At 42.4% G+C, this 23894-nt stretch overlaps 2 protein-coding genes across 8 annotated transcripts in view; one reads left to right on the forward strand and one right to left on the reverse strand.

The window, feature by feature from the left end:
* LOC111625474 (vacuolar protein sorting-associated protein 72 homolog) overlaps positions 1–23894 on the forward strand; it is a 64107-nt gene that overhangs the window by 8805 nt on the left and 31408 nt on the right. The window lies entirely within an intron of this gene.
* On the reverse strand, positions 1247–23830 carry LOC111625472 (ataxin-1-like). 6 transcript variants are annotated; one of them, XM_023368621.1, is made up of 3 exons: positions 23625–23830; positions 2501–3843; positions 1247–1772 (listed from the first exon to the last, which is right to left on the reverse strand). In XM_023368621.1, the coding sequence occupies exons 2-3, from the start codon at positions 3827–3829 to the stop codon at positions 1449–1451; spliced, it is 1653 nt and encodes a 550-aa protein (XP_023224389.1). In that variant the 5' UTR covers positions 3830–3843; positions 23625–23830; the 3' UTR covers positions 1247–1448. The 6 variants fall into 6 exon arrangements, with proteins under 6 accessions (XP_023224389.1, XP_023224387.1, XP_023224386.1 ...); XM_023368619.1 differs by having other exon boundaries at positions 23235–23830; XM_023368618.1 differs by lacking the exon at positions 23625–23830 and adding an exon at positions 6241–13993.

Here is a 23894-nt window from a genome sequence, read left to right on the forward strand (position 1 = left end):
GATATAATGTTTCCTTTCATTATGGATGTCTCTAGTTGGAACTTGATAGAGTAAGATTCTTTCAAGAAAGCCAGCGAGCGATTTGTAGGGAAAAAAATTACCATAAACCGTTCGACCGTTAATTTGCGTAAGTGAGACGTAAACTCGATATCGGAATTAATTATTTTTCTTCTGTTTTTTGCTAAAGACGTATCACTAACGAGATCGGATTCAAATTGTTGTCATGTCGACGTGTAACTTCGATTAACGATTACCGTCTTCCAGCAAGAATTTAAAATAGAGGTAAATGCGCCTGTAAAACACTTAAGATTTAATAAAATCTTGGAAAGAGGGGAATCCCCGCAATAAACCTTTGTATGCTACAGTTGTAACGCTTTTTCATATTGCATCTAGTAGCGGAGCGCTTCGTAACCCGGCTCCGCTTGTTTACTCTGTCCATGACAATAATCCATTTAATGGGTAAAAGACTATTGCCGTGGTAACTCGAACGACGTGTTTTACGAGAGAAAGAGGTTCGTCTCTTTCTGCTCGAGTTTTCGAAGATTTGCAAAATACCAGAAGTAATTTTGAGCTGTCACCTGCATACGTAAAGGGCTTAGTACTCTGTCTAGGTCATTATCTTCCGGGCCATCTCCGTCCAAATAGTAACACGAACGGAGCCACTTATAAGCGAGACGTATCCATTACTACGAATTATCCACCGGCTGATATTCGACACACACTCAGAGTCGAAGTGTTTCGTTCGACTGGACATAAAGATAAGTAGAAAAATCACTCCTACGTAGCTACTTCTAGAAATTTCTAACTTTGAACGGTTTCATTGTTCCCTAAATGGAACTCTTCTCCGGGAAGAGGACCTCCTGGGCGTCTTTGTCAACACTTGACTAAAGCTATTCTTTCTCCAATACGCTACCCCAAGTGTTTGAGTACTCAATCGTCGGTTGTTGCAACTTTTGTCAAGGACGCGATCTTCTCGTGCAAATAATTCTCTTATTTATTGTCACTCTCGGCGAAGAATAACTCTTTTTAGAAAGTTCATATCTAAGTCTATAGCCAAGTTGTCACCGTCACGTCGCACCTCACAGGTGTTACGCTTCTCGATTCGACCCGCGTTTTCTTATTTCTAAGTGGTTCGGCAGTTTCTTCGCTTCGCCGTTCAGATATTTTTAAAAATGTTACCACGGCCGACGATTAGAGGGCTAAATTCGATAACAAGCAGTTAAAAGTGAAAATAATAAACACAAAGGGCATAATAATAAACCACTTTAATTCCATGACATTCTATAACGGATCAACAGTAATTCATTAAAAAAAAGAAAAAGAACACTACATGATAAGTATACGAACTGTATATATATAAAAGTGAAGATGTACAACCAAAGATGAATGGCAACATTCCTATGGCCACAGCTATATACAGCAATGTACATTTCGGTATCTACACGCAGTTAAGATTTCGGTTTGTCCGTCTGTAGTTCTAAATGATCGGGGGCAGACCATCGTCTTTTCCTCTTGGCTTGGTTGGAGAAAGCCGTCTGAGGACCGGATAATTTGGTCACTTCCGTGGGTTGCCTCTGCGACTTACCGGCGTTGTTTTGAGGATTCGACAGAGTGGTAGCGGCGTCTCGATGCGTCAGAGAGATGCAAACGTCACCCACAGACAATTTGTGACAGGATAGGCCGTATCTCTGTCCGGATCTTTCGGGATCGCAGGAAGACCATCCTTGATTGAACACAAAGAAGGGATGCTCCACCGGCGCTTCCACCGTCACCTAAGGCATCGAAAACTTAAGATTAACATAAATGCATACTTCGGAATCTTTTCTATCGACAATTGCGCGATTTTAAATTAATTTCATTTTTAAGTCTCCCAACTTCACATCCAATAAGTAATTTTTAAGAAGGTCCTATTCCTTTTCGAAATAATTTACAAACTATCCACCAGATGGAGGCATATACCGATAATAAAATCGATACTCTGGATATTTTGCAAAAGTTCTGTGGTTTTGTTAATACGAGTACTGCGTTTTATCCGAAATTATAGCGTGTTTCACCAGATTTACAGCGACGGAGACGACGAAATAGTTAGGGAAATACTGTCTTAAAAGTCATCGAACATAAAACTCTATTAGGTATTTTCAAGACTAGTCAAAACGCAAAATCGCCTAGAGTGAAAAGTTGCCATTGTTAAACAATACAATTTTTAAAAGGCGCCTTAATATTATACGAGTTTAAATCAGAATATTAGTAGAATGGACCAGTAATCATTTTTTAGACAGGGCTGCACACTCAAACTAAGCAGTTAACTTCGTTATTTAAGCGAGTTTACCATGTAACAATATGGAGCATTTCGATGGCCCGTACTGCAAGACACAATATACGAAAACTGCTCTTACGTTCGAACGTGATGGAAAAAATAGTTTCGACACGTTAGTTGGTGGATTAGTACCAACGACCCCCCGAAACCAATTGGTTGCGATCTTCAATTGTTTAAGCCTACCTGTACTTCGTTGTGTCCCACGGAGAAACTCAAGCTGACCGAATCGGACGTCTGAGCCTTTTCGATCTTGATGACGGTACTGGAATCGATGCGAAGATCCGCACTGACTTCGGCACTTTGCAAGAAATCGTCCGTGCTCAAGTTCTCCACCTGCTTCAGTTGTCCGCTGGCTAACTGTATGATGGAGCCTTTCATGAAATACACGGGATACTGCAATTGAGGATTGGACGGCGATGTGTTCTGGCGTCGAACTTGCCAGTTACTCTGTTGGGATTTCGGTTGAGAATTGTTGGGAGCGATCACTCGCGGGAGTTTGGCCGAGGGTTCCTCCCTGTGTCTTTGAATGGGAGGCGCCGATAGAGGCGCCTCTCCCGCTAAACTGGCGGGTGGCTCTACGATGTGGATGCTAGGAGGACGTAAGATGCGGTGTTTGAGAGATCCCTCTTTTCCGGTAGGAACTCGATAGGATGCCGACGGTTGGGATTGCTCCTTGCCGACTTCGGAGCTCGATGTTTTCGTGTGTCTAGGTGACGAAATGGTTTCTTCCGCGCTTCGGCGAACTTTCGAAGTCTTGGTGGTGTCGCCGTGTCCTTGACCCTGAGTGTGAAGGCCGAAGGACTTGGAAGGACTGAAGTATTGTCTGGGTGGACTAGAATACGGTGATCCTTGGCCATACGGGTAGTAACCGGAGAAACTGGCAGCGTGAGCTTGGTAGAGATGGATGCCACTAGAGGTAGACGTCGACGAAGATGCGGGGTAGATGCGATTGTGGTCCGAACTTCCGGGTACGGCGGGAGGCGGGCGAAACAGACTACCGGAATTGCCGATAATCCTAGCCGAATCCGAACCGGTCATTTGAATGGGCGAGGTAGAAGAACGACGAGTCTTTTCACCGAGCCACACGTGCTGCTCGCCGCACGGATCGGTCGTAGCTGTCATGCCCTCTGGCCCATTCATGGGCACTTTGCCGATACCGCATGTGATGCTGCTGTCGGAGGAGCTGCGAGGTTTATTAATGACACGACACTTGATTGGGCTTCTCTCTTCTATTTTCACCGTCGGTCCAACAGGAGATTCTGTCAGACCTTCCTTGGGTTCCGCATTCCTGGTCGCTCTGGCTATTTCCTTCTCGAGTATTCTTTCCTTGGTTTCACCTCTGTTAACTATCGTAGGCGTCGTCTGTTTGAGAGAACCGAACCAGGATGGAGGAAAAGCGTAACTGGGCCAGTAGTAAGGACTCAGAGGCAACAGAGGGTCGTTGGCGAGAAGATCGTTGGCAGTGTGTCTGCTTCGGCACAGAGTGTAGTTGGGATGATTGATAGACAACATAGACCCCGCGCTTCCTGAAAAGAACACAAGACGGTTTGGAAATCATTTTTGGACAATTTTATTAGAAAAACCAGCATTTAACTCTAAATATAAACATATCCGACAACGAGGGTACGCCGAATAGCGAAATGCTCAAAAGTTTACGTCGAGCACCGCTTTTCCGTCACGACCCGTCTTTTTAATTAGTGAGTGAGGGGTTATTTTTGACTAGCTGCATACCTCTGGCTAGACAGAAACGTCTTCCAGAAGTTTGAAGGGCCTCCCGCTAGGTAAACAGAGGGATTAAGATACGAAGGAAAGTGTTAATACCCAGAAAAATGATTGATTTCGGTTAAGTAGCGATGCCCCGTCAGATATGTACTCGAAACATCTATCACAGACCATCTGGCATCTGACAACTGGTTCCTACTTGCCCTCTGGACACCAACGGCCCCTCGGACCTTCTCGTTTATTTTTATCGTGGTTTCGTCCTCGTCGGAGACAGCTGAGTAAAATGCCAATGACGTCATAGTAGCGTAATCAATAGACGATCGAATAGCTACCTATGACGTCAGACACTTACGTCATCACACACTGAATTCCTTTTTGTACTCCGAAGAGATCGAATTGCTTCGGAAACGAAAACTCCCTCTTTAAATCGAGAGTCACCGTTTGTTTCTCTTCTCCGAAAACAATGACGTATCACAACGTCGGTGACGTAACACTTGTTGCCGTTTCGTCTTAGGCGTCGCTCTTATAAATCGGGCAGGGAATACGATCGTTGCGACGAGATATCCTCTTCTGTCTCCGGAAGAGTTCGATAAAAGGACAAGGCGGATTATCCCCGAACGGGAGGAAGGGGCGAAGGTACCGGGATCGACGACGACACCGTGACGTCATTTTTGGAAACACGACGGCTACGCATAATCGACACTATTCGGAACAATAGTCGAAGAGCGGAGGAATTCGAGAAATGCGTCCAGCCGTGACGAAACGACCTTGGATTTGTCGGTAAAGCTCGACCGTACCCGATACGCGGCTGCTATATTTACTCCGATAGTACAGAAGGTCTTAAGAGTAATTCCCAAAACTTTCGTTACACCCCTAATTTTCCAACCCGAGGGCCCCGGGGCCTTTCTCGAAGCGTCGGCGATTAACGACACGTCTAACCGTCTGGTATTTTTTGGCCGATGGGTCATTCTCGTGTGACAATTTGCAAGCAATTAAGCGAGGCGGCAGGAGTAAACAGTGGTCGGAAATGAATCAGTAACAAGCCAAGTCTTGTGTGGGTAGCGATCCAGGGATGGCAGCCAAGTCACTGGCTCGAGTAAATACCATAGTACGAGTGCGTGGCGGGAGGGAACGCCGCATACCATCCGGCGGGGAAAGGGGAACGGCTGAAAAGAAAACTATCCAATGACCTAAACCCTACGCTCGGTTGCACAAAGATGCCCGGGACTAGCGCTAACCTCGAAGAATACACAATCCTCCCCCCCAGCGCGAGCGCAACGCGCACCTGCATCGCAATGACCTCTTGGACGCGCGTTACGCCGGCTGGCAATACGCGGCGTTATAGGACAGTTGGGTTAAGGTAGACGAGAGAATAACACACTCACCTCTACATTCCTTCTCCGCACGCCGTCAGCTGCCCTGGCAACAGCGGAGAAGCGCACATGGTTCCCAGACCGAGGCAATTGCGCAACCAGGCTGCGTGCACCATCGACAACGCACGAAAGAAGGCGACTAAACTTTTACTCTCTCGACGTTCTCCATGTATTTTTTCGTTCCACTTCACCCGGATTAGCCGTCGACGCATGCTCCGAACGGGGGAAGTACGCCGTGACGTCAGACCCGGGAGCTTCTTGGCAGAAAATAGCCCCTGCACTTTTTCGGGAGTAGCAGACGCCGTTCCTAAATTTTCTCCGGCTCTTAATAGCCGAAGCGGCAAAAAAATCCCCCGACGAAACGTGGACGGAGAGGCTGAATGGAGCAAAGGTGGCATTCCTCGCAAAAATATTCCGAAAAAGCGTGCTTTAGCGCCATCGGGCGCCAAAGTCGGAGCGCCGGAAAAGTTTGGCCGACAACGAATGTCTAGGGCCGACGGCGAAAAGGTCAATCACCCCGACACCTATCTACGTACAATTGAATGCTCCTCCCCTGCGCTACCCTCCACTTCCATTCGGAAAACCGTGCATAAACTTTTACGATTAAAAAGTCCCCTTTCTACTTCCCACCGCGCTACGTCCGACTAATGAAATTCGTAACACAGTTATTAAACTTGCGGCGCGACGCGTACGCGCTTTGCAGCGCGCCCGCGTTACTTATATTTTCGCGAGTAAGAGAGCGAAAACGCGGATTAGGCTGCGGGTGACGGAAAATAAGAGTGGTAAGTAAGCGAAGAGGAGTTAGGGCAGACACACAGATGCTCTTACCGTTGTCCGGTCGGAGAGTCGAGTAGGAGCCGTCCAGAGGCACCATTAAGTTGACGCCGGATCCACTCATAATGTCATGTGGCGGCCACGGGGTGGATGGGTTTAATGGGAGAAGCGCAGACCGCTCGTCGCTTACTTAAACGAGCGCGTCGGCCGCTTCCATCTCATTGGACTGTCGACTCGTCTCCTAGCAACCCGAGCACGTGTAGAACGCACCGTCCGCGCCTAGCTTCTACGCAACGACTGCAGCGCCTCACGTGGGCCGATTTGGAGTCGTCGTCATTCGACCACCCCTACCTGGGCTTCGGCTAATTACGCCTCTCGATTATCCGGGATGGAGGAGGTGGGTGGGACCGGGTTCGAGGATCGTATGGCACGGTCATCCGAAACTCTTTAATTAAAGAAGGGTGCCGTTTCGCGGAAGAATTCGACGATTCGTAGATCGTTAAACACTCGACACTTCGGCCGACTACCAAAGTGCTCATTATCCGACGAGACGGCATTAATTATTTATTATCCGCTATTAACCGATTACGTCGCTTTTTCCGGGAACGTTTTGTTCCCATTAAACTCGACCGGGGTGGTGACCACCGCAGACGTTCGTTGCGTCGCCCAACGTTATTTCTTTCTTTCCTTACGCTCGACCCCTCTTCTCGCGCCGCCGGAATCGCCGAAAACATCGGCGGCGTAGGCGGGAAGCGACAGGTGTGGACGGACGAAAGTCGACACTACAATACAGTTAACGATTCATTTCCTCACGCGTGACTATAAAGGTCACAGTTCGCTACTCCATGACGTATCGTATGCGTACCCCTCTGGAATTTCGCTCTTCCAGCTGTCGAGGTTGGGCAATGAGCTTTTAATCGGACGTGGGATTCGTCGTATCTAGTTTACAGAAGTCGGAGGGTGATATTAAGCGCGCGATAAGTGCCGAGCCACTATTTGCCGCTTCTTCTCCCATTAGCCTTTACATCCGTACGAAGCCCGAAAGCTTTTATTAATACCGCTTGGCGTATCTGGTGTTTGCCAGCCTAAAGTATTCAGACATTTATCGTTTCAAAAACGTAAACGGACGGGATGGGCTTTGTTTAATGCATTTTTAAAAACGCGCCGATGCCAGTGAGATGTGTTGTCTAATCGATTATCGAATGCTCCGAGAGACATGAATGAACGGAATCGGATGCGGTCCTGTAAAACGGACGTTTAAGTGAAAGCGAACAAATAACTATCTACACCGGTTGATGGAAGTCTGAACGAGTGTTGTCCGTGTTCTTCCAAAAACGCCAACACGTTCGGCCAAATTAGAAAAGTGAAGGTGTTTTTGGAAAGACGATTCGGCCGTTCGGATTAGATTCGAACGAGTAAATAAGAGTTTAGCCACCGAGCGAATACGTTCCGAACACTCGATGGAGCTTTTCGAGATTCGAACTCCCAGACCCGGTCGGCTAAAGACCGGATTCTTGGCCTGGTCTTTAACCTACAGTTCGGATGTTGCGCCATTATCGAACGGGATTTTCTGCACGTTTTGCAGCCTGTCGAGTATGCTCGCCTCGCTCCGGCGATTTGTCACTAGCGAAATTTTTCGATGGCTCGACTCTCGATTAAGTCGTCAGACGTAGTGACGTTTGCTAATTCATCATCTCGCTAGTTACCCCAAGAATGTCGAACGCAGCAATTTCGATATCTGAGGGTCGAAATTAATCTAAAAAAAAATGCCGATCCTTCGCTAGACCCCCGATATTCGAGAGTTCGAGACAGATTACATCGACAAACGGGTTTTCCACTCGGAACGTGACGTTTCGGAAGAGTGTGATCCACCTTTCCAGACACCTGCAACTCCACCTCAAACTCATAACAAAATAATTCTTGCCGAGTAATGTCTCCTTAACTGTAGAATATATATTCGGGGTGAGGGCCGATTAGTTAATTTTCCAATCACGATCTTAGTCATGCAAGTGACTCGCTCCTCTTACTAAATCGTGTTCCATCTAATTAACCATACCTCTGCATCTTAAAAAGTTTTCTACTTTTTATCGACATACTTTAAATATTCCTGCAGGTGTCAAAAATCGGCCCTGTTCGCAAAAATCTGGTTCGTCCCCTCTCGCTTACGTGCGATCGCAGTGCGCTCGAGAAAAATCTTCATAAATATGCATCCTGCAAAATTTCGGCTTGCCAAACGAATTTTGTTGCATAGCAAATTCGCTTTCTCCATTATCGAATCATATTTTGCAGAAATTTATTTTGTTTATTGCGTTTAAACGGAGAGTTTTACAGGCTAAAACCTATTAAGATGCTCGAAGCAATGTAATTTGCGATTAAAATATATTTACGACCGTCTTTCTACATTGCATCGGTTACGTTTTCTAACCAAACTGTGCATTCTATTAAGAATTCCGATCGGAAATTTGCTCGTTCTGCTACGAAATTTCGATAAATGCACAAATTTTCTACTCATTCCGTCGAAAAATCAAAATAAATTTTATCTTAAATATTTGCTAACTTTCTGTTGCATGTTTTTGCAAAAAATTTCTTTGGCGTGGACAAAATTAAAAGTTTAGATCCGAGGTTCTTCCACTTTAAAACTGCTGGTCGAATCAAATTTCATTTTGCACGGCTCTTCTGCAAACATGCATCAAATTAAAAATTCAATAATTGTTTTCGGTAGATAAGATCTTCGTCTCACATCGTTGAAAAAAGTCAGTGTTGAAGATTTTGTTTGTCAGAATCATCTTCAGATCGTCGGCCCAGATGACGATACGTATGCCAATTTAAGAAATCCTGTGTACTCTTATCTGATGAATCGGGGTAGATGAAAGTGGAAGAATCAGTTGTCAGCGGAGAGATTTTCTTATTGAAGGAGAAGAAAAAGTTAATATCTCATCAAGGGGCTTTCATAGATCTTATTCAGAGCGAAATGCTTAGATAGCGAGTGAAAAACAAACTATTTGTTTTTGCCTAAAGCATGAATACTGGCTGATTACGGAGCGACAAAACAAAAGGTCGCCGTCGTTGACTTTTTAACAGGTCTGATTTAACCGCGTGCTCGCACTCGATCGATTTTCGCTTCGATATTTGATCGATCGCAACGTTTTCGATCGATCAGGACGGAGAGACGGTATAGGTAGAAGGCGACCGGTTAGTCGAGCCATGAATAATGATGGCTCCTTATCTCCAGTTATCTATTCGTAGCTAAAGACCCTTTGCTTAATCGCATGGGCGCTGCTGCGACAGTCGTCGAAACTTTAGCATAATTGATAATTGGCAAGATAGTGTTGGCGAGATGCTAACTTAATTCGTTTACATTACGTCTCTATAAAATTCTGGATCTCGATCTTATTTGAACCTGTTTCTGGAAGGTAATCGCTGTCTCTGCTTCAACAGAGGGCGGATGTATATGGAAATTGCTAGACCAAATTGAAGTAGCGGGTTTTGCTTACATCCACTCTCTCTCGAAGTAAGTATTGTGTTACAATAGTCGAAGAATCTGTAGATTCTAGAAAGTATCTAAAGAGATGATTATTTTGGAAGGCACCAAAGAATCCATATCCTCCCGAGGCAAAGATTATTGTAGAAAGTATCGAAGTCCGTAACAGAAGAAATGCTGCATTTTTCGATTTACTAGGCTAGTACATCCCCGAGGATTAATTAGTCGTTCGAAGAAAGTTGTAGCAGCAGAAAGACGAATCTCGTAGAGAGAATCCGTAGAGAAACGCCCGGGGGTGTCTCACAAGCTCAGTTAAGGTCAGGCGCATTATACCAGAAGAATAGTGCTTTAATACATTATCCACCCCTCTCCCTCCACCAGCTATTATCCACAGTGCCTATTGTTTACACCGTCACTTCGCTTGGCTTAACTAATTCATACGTTATCGAGTTCGTTATTAATGACGTGTGAAATTGTTACTATTTCGCGGTTACGGCTTTTTTTTCTTCTACCCAGTTATTAAGGTTTAAATTCCGCGGATCGGAAAAAAAAGGCAGAAGTTGAATTTCTCTTCTCAGTCGGGCGCTGGCAGCCGCGTTTAGAGTCTGGCGAAACCCTCGAGCTCCCCCTTATAGTAGAAGGGATTTATATGTTTCGTCACTCTTATTTACGTTTTCTTCGAAGCGGTCGGAGAGGGTTCGAACGGATACACGTGTCGATGCACGTCGTGGACATCCCGGGCAGGAGAATTCGAACGTAGATGGTTGCTTCCTGCACCGCTCATCTCCGGTTGCCGGGCGACGCCGACCCGGGCAACAACGTCTAACCCCATTAGATCAATAGAAGTTTCAAGGTCGGGCAAGGGCGGTGTTGCCACGGCAACCGCTGATGCGGCGATATGCCAACAACACGTGTGTCCGGGGATAAACAAGTCCAAATTCAGTGGCAGAAAGACGGAAAAGAGCGTCGTGATTCCCTTAATTATCATGGCGGACACGAATCGCCCACGGTCGAGCGCACCTGCACTTTCGTCCTTTTTATGCTCTATTACGCGATACTTTCTGCTAATTGTTAAATTTTCACTTAACTCGGCAGCACACGGCCTCTTGCCAATGGATCGTCCTACACGGGTTTAGTCGAGTCGAACGAACCCACGTTCGCACCCGAACCCCATTACCTCCGACGATCGAAAATGCGACATTGCTTCCAGGTACGGATGCAACGCTTGCAAATTTTAAATTAACTTCGTTTCTACAGGAATTAATTCACGGAAAAAAACGGGATTAGCATTATGTTTGGAGTGTAAACTCTACCGCGTAGAGAAATGACAATTTCTAGAAGTCGCGACACCCCTCTAGAAGAAACCTTTCCGTTGACACCACGTCAAAATTACACTTAATTAACAAAACATTTCGATCGGCCACGCAATTATAGAACTTTTAGATTATTTAGTGAACCAAAATCTTGCTATCGATGATGCAGAATTAGATCTTTTTCTATAGATGCTGGTACAGTTCCCACTTTGTCGAAATCTCTCATAAAATTCGGGCAACTTCTGAATGAATCGGTCGAGTTCAATTGCGTACGGATTGAGGAATACTAAAATGTTTTTCCATAAAATTAAGATAAAGAAAAATCCAGGATATCTACTCTGATTCGGCATGGTGCGGATTTCTGTAGTAAGTGTGGCTTATTAAAATAAGTGCAAGCAAGGAAATAATGGCAAATTCTGGAAGAATATCGGATCATTTCTGAAAGAAATCAAAATCTAGATCATTTCCATTTAACTACTTGGAATTTCTCAGAAGATGCTATTGTGTCATCCATGTAAATGACCATTCCTCTAGACTATTTTAGTCGAAAGCTTCTAGAAGAATAATTCCGAGAATTCTACAGTAGTTCTAAGAATGTAACGTAGAGTGCCAGAGTCATTTGTAACCGGGGGAATTCTAAGAATGCGTGTAGAGATAAAGGGAAAGATAGGGTGGCAAATTTCGATATTTAGTGGAGGTGGAACGGTCCGAGGACAACGTCCTCGGAAGATATAGGCGAGAACACCTGTGTCCAGGTGCAGTCGGTCGGAAGAATGAACGGTAAATAGGCTCTTTGGTCGAGCAATTAGCCGACTTCTGCCAAGATATCTTTGTCGGTCCATAACGAAATTCGGCGCTGTCCACCCGAAACGGCGTGCAAGAAGCCAACAAGTTTATTGGCACCGCACGCTCCGCCTCTCGATGCGCGTGCCAACAAAGAACACACACACACAAAAAAATTTCCAATCCTGGGCAGGTTTTTCGGATATTATCGAGAATTTACGATCGAAGGACATTCGTCAATTCGGCTAGATCGATCGTCTCAGACAGGACCGCCAATCCCGACACGAAACGGGGTCGTTCGCTCGCGGCCGAAGATCCCCCCGTCGTAAACTGTCAATGGTCGAGGAGGGATAAGTATCGATTACGATCAAGATATCTGTCGTTCGACGTTATACTTTCAATTTAGACGATGGAATTATTAGTTAGATTATAACTTTTTTTCAGTTTTTCAAGTCTTGATTTATAGTCTGTGGTGCAAGATTACAAAAACGCTCGAATGCAATGACACTTAAGCGCAGAAACTATGTTCTGCAGACCTGTTGATAATTGTAATACCGTTTAGGCATGCACGAATGAAAACCGACGAGCTCTTATCCGGCCGAAATTTCGGTACATTCTATTAAAACATTCGACTTTAAAACGATTTTCACTCTTTCCTCGCAACTCTTACAAAGCTGAAAAAAGTAAAGAAGAGCGAAAGAAAGTGATATATTCTGCATAAATAATTTTTCTCACCAAGTTAGACAAAGTGTATTTATGCCTACAGACATCTGGACCGTCCTTGCATTGTCTTAGCATTACTTTTTTCTCGTCTTTGATTAATTCAATTTTTTCGTTAGGTCGGACGCAGTTGGCCATACCGAAAATAAAACTTTTCCATTCCGCATAAAGTATATTTCGTTTCGAGTAACGTGCAAAATGCTCGTAACAATACGTAAAGCGTTAGCGTTACTCCATGCACTTTCGTACTAGCGACCTAATGTCCCATAAATCAAGAATGTCAAGTGATGTAGAAATTTTTGCGGATGTTTACGAATTTACGTTGGAAAGAACGAATTGTTAAATAAAAACTGAAAGGAAAGCAATTCAGTGAAGGAGAAGACAGTTTTTGTGTTCTAAAATTATCGAATGGCGAATGAACGAGTAGATTTTTTCGAACAATGAGTCGAAGCTCCCGACAACAATGGCAGAATTCACCAAAGTCTTTGGAGTTGCCCCGTTTCGGGTGGTGCAAAAATCCCGCGCCAGGATCCTCGAATATAAACGTTTAAACTCGTTCATTGAAGACAGAAATTCCTCTATTCTAAATGAAAGTTTCGTGTAAATCGAGAGGGACTATTATTTTTTCTGCACTTTTCTAGACGATGTCGGACCTATACCCAACCAACAATTGTAAGGAAAGAGGCGGCTCGACTCTCACCTGACCCTCTTCGTCTGGCATCTGTCTGACCTCTCCTCCGATTACGTCATTCGAGAGGCCCCTATTCATTCAGAATGGCGCGCATACCGCTTGTACGAGAAGATGCGCAGGTGGGTTCTCTACATTCCTGCACATCTTAACAACTGCGATAAAAAGGGTTTATTATTGGACAGTCGCTGGACGGCTGTAACTTACAAGATTAATTTTGATCCTCTGTTAGGTAATTAGTTCCTGGGAGATTTCTTGTGTTTGTTCTCTTTCACATTAACGCATAAATCGTCGGTAAACTGGGTCGGCCGCTAAGACTCTCTAACGTTTTGCTGCAGATTTTTGCTAGAAAATCGCCGAATCGCGAATCCAGCCATGCATTTAAGAACAATATACACATTCCATACCTCCCATTTACTTCTATATTTGAGCGTTTTATGCTGTAAAATGGATAAATATGCTATAATATTGTTGAGACATGAACACCTTACTACAGAATATCTCCATTTTTATGAAAAAAAAGAAGGAAATCCTTAAACTGCGATTTACACAAGTAGTTTTAAGAGTAATCGGTTCATTCTACGTCCCGTTTATTTCTATTTTTAACTATTTACGAGCGTAAAATAATTGTATATAGTATAACGATAACCGGTTATATAATATTGCTAGAAGGATGAACACTAGTATAGAACATTGTCACTTTAGTAAAAAAATCCACATAGTGTATATCGCACAAGAGAAAGAGCTAAGATGCTAAGCTGCTTATTCTATGCTCTGTTCGTTTCTATATATAATTGCTTATGCTCGTAAGGTATACTTATATATAACATAGTAACTGAATGGCAAGGTCCTATTGTGAAAAATTTACCCCTAAAGTTTTTACTTTAGGGGTAAACTTTTCACAATAGGACCTTGCCATTTTTGTAAAATACTCGTTAAATCGCTACTCGAAGGAGAAGTTTAAGGAGTCACGTATATAATTTATTCACTTCACACCCGATTTATTTCCATATTTAATCATTTTTTACCCACGACGGGGCATATGTATAATGGTAACCTGTTACAGGAAAATGCGCTGGAGGGATGAGTTCTCCGTAAATTCTGGTAACTAAATCGCGGCTAAAGAAGGAAATTTTACACATTTTAAATCCGGATTATATTCGTATTTAACTGTTATTGGCAAGTTTCGGATCGTAACCGTTGTTACTTAGAAGGGAGAGAACACGCGGATCTATCGACTTTGCGAGAAAATCGCTAAATCGCGAACGGAGAGAGAGGAGTTTTAAGAGTAATCTAGTCATTTTATGTCCGATTTATTTCCATATTTAGCCATTTTTCGCTCGTAAGAGAGCACATAATGAGTAACCGGTTACAGAACATACGCTGGAGGGTTATATAATAGACAACTCGGTAAAAGGTTAGTTTTGTTTTACAGCGCGGTTTACGACTCTCGTTCATGCTTTTCTCTCTTACAAGATGACAAACTCTTCTCGATCAATAAAGACACTTTACGATTCAAATTCGCTCTTTGTTCGGTAATTATAGATTATAAACGAGATGTTCGTAACTGTTTCCTCCTTAACGACCGACTTGTTAACACGCTACTTCTAGAAAAACCTACGGAATTTCGTTGTGGTCTCCCACACCATCGATATTTCTGCTTTCTAAGTAACGAAATTTAACAGTTTATTTAGCTAATACGAGACGTTTAGCATTCGAAAAATTCGGATTACATTGGCAAAAATTTAGCAGTTACGCACGAGATTTTTGTAGCTTTTTAGATGGTCGCATTACAATTTTATAGCTTTTTGATTGGTCAGTTTTCGGGTGTAATTGCTCGTATTTATGAGGTACTTGCAGTGATGTTTTGCAATATTTAAACTATCAAATTATGGACGGTATGATTCATTTTATTTACTTTTCTTTTATAATCAAATATGTGATATTTGCAGTTGTTTTCTAGTCGTTCAACTGTTTGCCATTTTCTCCAATGCATTTTTTTGTAGTGTTTTCATTGGTTAGTGTTCAGGTGATGCTTGAGAGGTTTTTTCAAAGCGGCCTTTTAATTAGTCGTATATGCGATAGGTATCACGATATGCGACGTTTTTAGTCTTTAAACTGGAGAAATTTAATTAATTTTGTAGCTATTAGATCACTGATACAATTAAATTTTAAATATTCGAATTTTAAGTCATTTTATACATTATAAACTTGGAAATTTGGTCATTTTTTAAAAGTTTTTAGTAAATATATTCGTCCGATCGGCGAGTCATTTAACATTAATGCCCCTAAAACGGGAGACAGTTTAGTTTAAAACTTCATTTTGAGAGTAATAATTACCTAATTTTACCGATTTGAGGTTTTTTTTTATACAGTCGCGATGCTTTATAAGTAATTTAAATCTTCACGACAACTATGCTCTTCTTTTTAATTGATATATCGGAAAAGTATTCTGTAATTTGTGTAACGTTTCAGTCAGGCGTAACTTTATGCTCAAGTGAAGTTTTAACATTATGCAAGCTTGTTTAGAATTTCGGCCGGGGAGATTTTAGTTAAAGCAGCTTTTACAAGCCATATTTGAGGTTGTTTCCTAGCTTTCGCAGTGTAATAATAGACTAATGCTAAGTGTAATAGATAGCCTATAGCTCTTACATTCGCATCTGACCTGTCAAATCAGTGCACGGAGGCTAAGAGCAGGGGTGTTGTAGTGTTCTGGGAGTCGTTTTATCTAGAAGAGAGTCTTCCAAATTCGGGTCTGCAAACGATAAGAATTGGGCTAAATTTACTTTAAGAGTTATTAAAGGTCAAACGAGAAAACGACTTTCGGATATCGGTCACGGGCCGCCTGTTCTTTTATTTGTATTTGGACAGCACGAGCGAATGTCACAACAGGGAATGACGAGGCCGCTCCTCCCACTCTGCACTTAATGATACTTCGGAGGTAGAAAGAGCCTTTTTTTTCCTCTCGCTCTATCCGCGGTCACGAGAGGCTCGTGACGAGAAACTATTCGTCACGCTCTCGTAATTTCACGATTATAGTGTGCGATTTCATTAACAAAGACACCTGCGACTCCACGCGTGGCCAACGACACGCTCCAACCCCTACTTATTAAATGGCGTTATTAATTAAAGGAGGGATGCAGAATACTACACTGGCGAATTATTCGAGCGTCTCTTTTCACAACCGCTCTTCAATGTCAGTCGGCTTCTTGAAAGAAAGGCTATTTTTGACAGAATGGTCCGCTAATATCGCTCGTCTGAAGAGGAGGATCTTTCTGGCAGATTTTCAAGACGATGAGGGCACCGCGTTGCCAGAAATAAAAGCGTGGCGCGATGGCTGACCGAACAGAGTATTTATAACATTAACGGGAAATGCAGACAGACGGCAGACTCGGAACACGAACAGAGTCGTCCTTGAACACAAGTGACCACTCGGAAGCGTAGAACGCGCGTGGCTGCGCTCTTCTGTCCCCCTTTACGCAAATGTCGAGTAGGAGCGTCGGAAATTACGCCAAAGTGGAGAAAAAGTGGGGAATTTGGAGGGTATTTTCGGTTTTTGGAAAGGGTGGAAGAACTTTTTTCCAGTCGAAAGAGAGGCCGTAGGTGGTCCGCTAGAAAGTCGAAACGTTATATAAATTCTTTCTGCCGGTTTTATGATTACTGTAAATCACCACCCTCTCCGCCTTTTCCTTTGGGTCTTTAAGTCTCCCGCCATTGTGCCTCCGACACAAAATGTTAGTCGCATACCTTTCGACTCGGCTGTGACAAAGCTGGCGAGTCGAATGCCAACCCTCCCCGGACCGGAAAAAATGCGAATTACTCGACTAACTGCGCTTCTGTTCCTCTCTGACCACTCCATCTTCCATTTTCTTTCTTCGGGGACGGCAAATATGTCTTTGTCTACCCATCGAAAATCTGATACCGGACTACGACTATTTCGAAACATAAATAAATAGAAGAAAGCGTTCGATTTATCTTCCAGGATCCTTTAATTGAGTTGCGACTATTTAAATCTGGTCTCCTCCTCTCCGGCAACCGATTAAAAGCAAATAAAAGGGGAGTTCCCCGATGACTATCTTTTACCATTTTATCATAATGCTAAGTGAGTTGTCGACGTCTTGTTTCGGAAGATACATTCTAGCAGTCGTTTACGGGGTCGGAGGTCATGGCGTCGTTTTAATACGTAAGTAAAGACATAAGAAATTCCACTTGGTTTTCGTCTATCCGAAAACTGGTTCTAGACTCATCCGGCTTTCTACCAGCGAGACCAGAAAAAAATGGCCAGCACAAAACGCACTAAAACTGCATAAAACATCACGCACGTTCTTAATAATCTTTCTGTCGCTGCCTTAAACTCTTAAAAGATGCAATACCCTATCGAAATTAATGCAGGTGGCTCGATCGAGAGCAACTATAAATCGCTTTATGTACAGATTGAAGTCGTGTAAAAGTTTACGGCGCTTAAAAACGCAAAAAACTTGCATTTTTTTCTTCTCTGGCATCTTTGGCAAGTTCTCTCGCATTTAGAAAGCGGTTTTTATTTAAATCGTCCAGGGATAATTTATGCAAAACTTTGCAAAATACAGTTTAAATGATTTACTAGTAAACTAAGGAACGAATATATAAGAAATTGACGGTCATTTATTGTACCGGATTCGGTATTTATTTCGACAAACAGAGGCAATTTAAAATGGAAATTTATAAAGCGAGTCGACTAATTTACTCGTCGATCAAATAAAAATAAACTGGAAATTTAAAAGGTCCCGAAGAATGCATTAATGTAATCGGATGGGTACAGGTGCGATAGAGCAATTGACACTCGGTCTAACCAGATCTTTTGCACCTGTACGCATCCGATAATATCGATGTCTGGGTAGACGTAAGTGCGTGGGGCTAACTTATCACTTCTTGCCGCAAAAAATTCGACCCACTTAACTGTCGCAAACGTTTTTATTTTGCATAAATACGACATTCGTGACAGGAGTCCATTCGGTTACGCTCGGTTTTTCTTCTAACGAATTTCCGATTTACTTTTTCCCTCCGATTCCATCATTACGTGCCAATTATCCGATTTTTTACTATTTTATTATCCGTATTTTTTTAACATGGCCTAACGGTCATCCTCTTTTTTCTTTATCTAATTCGTTGCTTTATCTACCGCTCTCTTCGCGTCGTTTATTTATTTCGCCTGCCGTTCTTTTGCATAAATCATTCTTCTGGACCTCTAAATTTTCCCAAAACGGACTCATTTTTGACATTTTTATCGCTAATAAATTCAAACCGTTGGCTCGCGGGTTAGCTAATTAGCAAAGTAGAGCTAAACATAAAAAAAAAAATCAACAAAGTTAAAGTATCGATTAAGCTCTGATAGTTACGTCTACTCGCCCGAAGAGCGGAGTAGTCGAAATGCCTGTCGTTGGCGCAGAAAAGCCACTTAAATAGCGTTTGTTTATACATTTTTCTTGCTAATTCTCGACGTAACACGTTACGAAGAGTTAATAAATCTCCACGCTAGTGTAACAAGACGTCCCTTGTGATCGATACTCGAGCACCGGCGTAATGAAACGCGCTCACGTTAGAACAGTTTGCAACTGTTGCGTATTGCGTATGTATTATTTATTCCTTTGTGTTTTTCCACACCAGACACGCCTGGTATAGAAAGACGAGCGCGTTTATTCCCGTCTTGGCTAAAGTTATTTTTCAGTCTGCAAAGTTGCGAGCCGGAAGCCGGTCGAAAAAAGTATACGTAGCGTATACCTAAAGTCGTGACTGTATATAAATCTACACAGTTGTACACAAGTCGATGAAGTGTAAACGCGGTTTCCTCGTCGAAAAGCCAACGTTTGACTCCTTAATTGGACATCGTTCCACACGTTACGCATATCAAAAAGCCGAGGATTTCCCCCTATCTGCTTTCAACATCGTTAAGAGTTATTGGATGGAGATTGCTTAACTACTAAATGCTTTTTTTCCAATTAAAAATTTAAAAAACTATTAAATGCGTTGCCGTTCATCTTTTTAGCTTAATCCCTTCTTTAAAAAAGATTCTCCTTCACTCCGTTGACGATTATAAAATTGCATTTATTAAATTTTTATCATTTTAATGGTCTATGAATAGAAAATGAATACAAGTAGGGAAAGCTTAACACCTACGACACTATTGGAGGCGAGAAAACTTAAAATATTTACTCATCTGCGTGAAGATCGAGGCGTGTTTTAGTATCGAATGCTGAAAATATAACTATTGGAGATGTGTTTGAAGTGTTATTCCATATTCCGCGTACACAAGGTTACCTCACTTTAAGCGATGTTGTTGAATTATCACAGAAGGATTAAGGGAAGAAGATTAAGCCGTCTTAGAGAGTTTCCCTTCAAAGGTTATCCACGAAAACTCCCGTCTTTGTAGATTATCTGTCCATCTTAGAGGTATCGTGATGAATTGTCCCGTTTTAATTCGGGGATATTTACTTTTAAGAGGTTAATCTACGATGTCTAGCCTTTAGATCCTCTTAAGATTATCCCGAATTAGATATTCTTTCGGGATTAGTTGTAAAGGACTGAATCGTTTAGAAAACCTTGAAATGTTATCTGCAGAGATTTATTTTGTTTTCTTTAGTCTCGAAGAATTACCAGCAAGCGCTATCTTATTTTATCCAGTCCCGAACTAGTTATTTATGGATGAGTACTTTTATTAAGTATTGAAAAATTATACACGAAGGATTAATCCTAACAGATCATTAGATAACGCTGCAACATCGCCAACAGTGTTAATTTTGTACGAAGGATCCTCCCCGTTTTGTGATTTCTAAGGTTAAAATCGCGTTAGAAATATCACCGATCTCGCATCAATACTTCTGTATTTGTGCATTAACAGAGGAAATAAAACATAGTAAAACGTAGAGAAAACTAAAAATAAACGCAAATTCTTTAAGAAAATGCCCGTTTTCTCGATAAAAATGTGGTATTTGGAAGATAATTTGAAGTTATTTGACGAGAAAATGTCTAGTATCATTCCCATATTGGAGAAAGTCATCGAGTATCTTTTCCTAGATTATGTTTAGTAATTTCCAATAAACACTTTGCGTTGAAGAGTTAATAAATCTCGACGCGGAGAATCAACAGCGAGTGCAACAAGATGTCCCTTGTGATCAATACTGCAACTGTTCTCGCTGCAGCACTTTCTCGGAAAATTAAATCATCTTCAAAGGTCGGGGCGGCTCAAGGTTATGCTTTCCATCTATCTGGGTCACGTGGTACGGAGAAGGCTTTGTAATTTCCTGTGTTTATTTGTCAAAAATACGAAAGGTGAGGGATTTAACTCCCACGTTCATTTGCATTGCGGCAGAATAATTTTACGCTTCGCCCCCATTATCTAAGGATAATCACGTTTTAAACCATATTTAGATAATTACAATAGCGTTTTCTTTATTTACTCAGATTTTTCGTCTGCAAAAGCCGAAAAATACGAAGGACTAAAGCGTGTATCGGTATTTGCATTGGGTACATTATAAAAAGTTTAATTGTTTAAGAACGGATTTTCCCTGGATCAGGTCTGAGCATTACAGTTGTAGAACCTAACCCAATTCTATGCTGATATAAACAAGCAAACACGAGTTTAAGTCTCCATACCCGACGCAAAGTACTGTACAAGTTCGGTTCTCGGTACGCGCATTTAAAATATGTGTACGTTTCTCTGCATTGCAAAGCAGTAATCGTTTGCAAGATCATGTTTAAACAACACATGCATACACCGGACGCTTGTGTACTTGTTTATATAAGAAGAAATCCGGAATCCTGGGGTTCCGGTGGCATTATAAGCGACGTCCATCTTCGTCGAGCGAATGTTTGCATAGACACGAAGGGAGGAGTGTGTCGGATGTATAGCATTTGCAGTTTGTATGGTCAGGTGTCCGGTGCCTTTCTTTAAAACAAATTGAAGATTACCGAAAGGACGTGAGACCGAACAGTAAAATGCGATTATTCGAGATGGACGCGGGGAGGAAATCTGGCGTTATTGTCAGCCGATGGACTTCGAAGGTCAGAGGTCGAGCCGCCACGTCTGGGTGGTCCCTTTCGGTCACGGTCTCGCTACAATTTGAGGCAAACCAAGCGCGTCGGGTGGAACAATTTAACTCGGTCGCCGTCACGTGTCTTTGGGGTACAGCTTACAACCCGTATTACTTTCCCTAATCTCTGTGCGAAGGAGCTTCCAAAAAAAGCACTCCCCCATCTGACCGGAGATACGAAGAAGGTCGCCATACTCGAAAATACTGCATCGCCATCTGGTGTCGGCATCGGAAAGAACACCAGAGTTTAAAAAAAAGAACATAATTGAGCTGTGTAAACACAACTAATAACAATGGTTCCGCACACGACAAGTAGTGTACTCGTCTACGTCCCCTTTGTTCCACAACAATACGGTTACCGTGTAGTGTACGTAAAAATGACGTTATCGCGTATCGTATCTCGTCGAAACCATTAAATGTTTCAAAATTTCGATACATAAAACTACCTTCTTACTATTTCATAATAAAGACACAACAATTTCTTTTCTTGTTTTTTGGCACCATCAAAACGTTTTACACCATTAATTATTATTACTCCAAGAAGGAAACCAGAATTTTGCATCGATAAGTAAAAATTATTACGATTAAAACGCAATAAAATAGTATATTGTTGCATATAAAAAGCGGATTACCACATTTTTGATCCTCCCTCGGAGCGAGTAGTATTTAAGCCCGGGACGACGAATGACCTTGAACTCGGATTACGCCATCTAGCGCCCGGTTTTCGAACCATCTCGCCTCCATTAATGCCCGCATTTTACTTTTACCGATTTTTACTTCCTTTTATTATTAATTATCTCGCTTTTAAACAGGATGAAACCGACTTTCCTTTATCGAAACTTCCTATTGATGTCATCGTTATTAAGTTTGCGTAGTCGTTACCTCGATACGATAAAGTTCCGGATAAAGCGACACTTATTCCAGCATTTCCGGGTTTTAAGCTAGGATATTTAATATACGCGGCTGCAGTATGCATACGGGTAGCCATATTGCAGGTACTAAGATGAGTGTCGCTAGCTTTCGTCGCGTGTTGCTTTCTTACATATTTACGTGTTACACACACCGCCCTGAAAATTCGGTTATCCGAAAAGAATTAACCCTCTCGCTTAAGCGCATTTTCTTCGTTTTAAAACGTTCTCGGCGGAAGAATTAAATGATAACAACGGCAATTTTCATACGGATGCTATACACCTCCACGAAAGTGCTTCCATCTGTTGAGCGAATCTTCGACGACATATTTTATTAAAAATAAATTCCTCACCCTCTACCCGCGCGGGTGTAGGACTCGGAGGGGGAGGAAACGGTGAAATATTGTACGTAATTTATATTCTAAGGTCCGATCTTTGTAAGAAACGAATCCCGTTCGAACCGGTGTAAAACACGAGCAGGCGTAGAGGTAAATTTTGAATTCGAGGTAGTGTCGGAAGAGAAGAAGAAGCAACGGTAACAGATAGAATAAAGCGATTTCTTTGGAGGATAGACGATAATAATTAGATATTCGCCGGAGAAAATGCGATAAACATCTACTCCTCATTGTATTTTGACGGCGAAGGAGTAAGAAGTTTCGTTCCATTCTTACAACCTTTCCGACGATCGATAACGTCGGTTCAATGGGTGAAGCGATTTGTGAATGGCACACGAGACCGTCTGACTCGATAAGGTTTGTTTCTCTTAGATTTCAGACGATTGATCAGATGAAACAGACGATAGCCACACTTCAATTGAGGAAATCGCCGATGGATCGAACCACTTATCTCCTGTTAAATTCCCGATTTAGTTTTCCTAACACGGTCGACGAGCAGCCAAAGCGTTAAAGGCGAAGAAGATGGCGTTTTACGCTTAAAAAAAACACTGGAATTCCTTTTGTAATTCCGGTACGTGCCGTATTACCACCTGCAGCGGGCGTGACGAAGGCAGGTGTTACGTCGATCTGGCTACGCTACGCGCATTAAATAGGCTATAAAATTATATGCTTACGTAAGATAAAAGTTACTTACACATCCCGTTTAAAATATCATCCGTAAGGAATTATAGAAACCGAAAAAGCAAGTTGCTATGGCTAAATAAACAGTGTCGAACACGTTTCCTCAGAGATAAGTGACCTAGATTGGGCGTCACAACAAATGCTAACATCTCATTGACCCGCGATGTCTGTGTGCGGCGCTTGGTCGACGTAGCAACCAGACGAATAACGTGAATGGTTTCGACGTAACATTCATCTCACAATTATCCTCCGATCCGATTATCTGCTATCGAACCCGCGCCACCGTAACGACGTATTTATAATTTCTCTTTCTACATACCCCAATCGTCCGTCGTCTATTAAACTCTCCCTTCCCCCTCGTCGTTATCGAATTATACTTTAAGAAACGTTCGTCATCACTCACCATCTCGTTAGGTGTGAGTTTCGTAGAATAAATCCTTAGATCTAGAGGTTTGCCTTTGACTTTCGGGGCTTCGTTAACAGACAGACGAGATCAATACTGTTAGATTACGGTGTAGCTGCACGCGGGGCGCTTCGGTTGGTGTATCCACGGTTTGAAAATGCTTTGGGTAGTCTCCTCCTCTACCTCTATTTCTTCTTATTTTTTTTTATATACGTGTAGAAATTTCCATTTAATTAATTTTATACGTAATCCTTCCGTTTTAAAGCTTTC

Source organism: Centruroides sculpturatus, unplaced genomic scaffold, assembly GCF_000671375.1.
Source record: "Centruroides sculpturatus isolate CEXI.00-Female unplaced genomic scaffold, Cexi_2.0 scaffold95, whole genome shotgun sequence".
Classification (NCBI taxonomy): Eukaryota; Metazoa; Arthropoda; class Arachnida; order Scorpiones; family Buthidae; genus Centruroides; species Centruroides sculpturatus.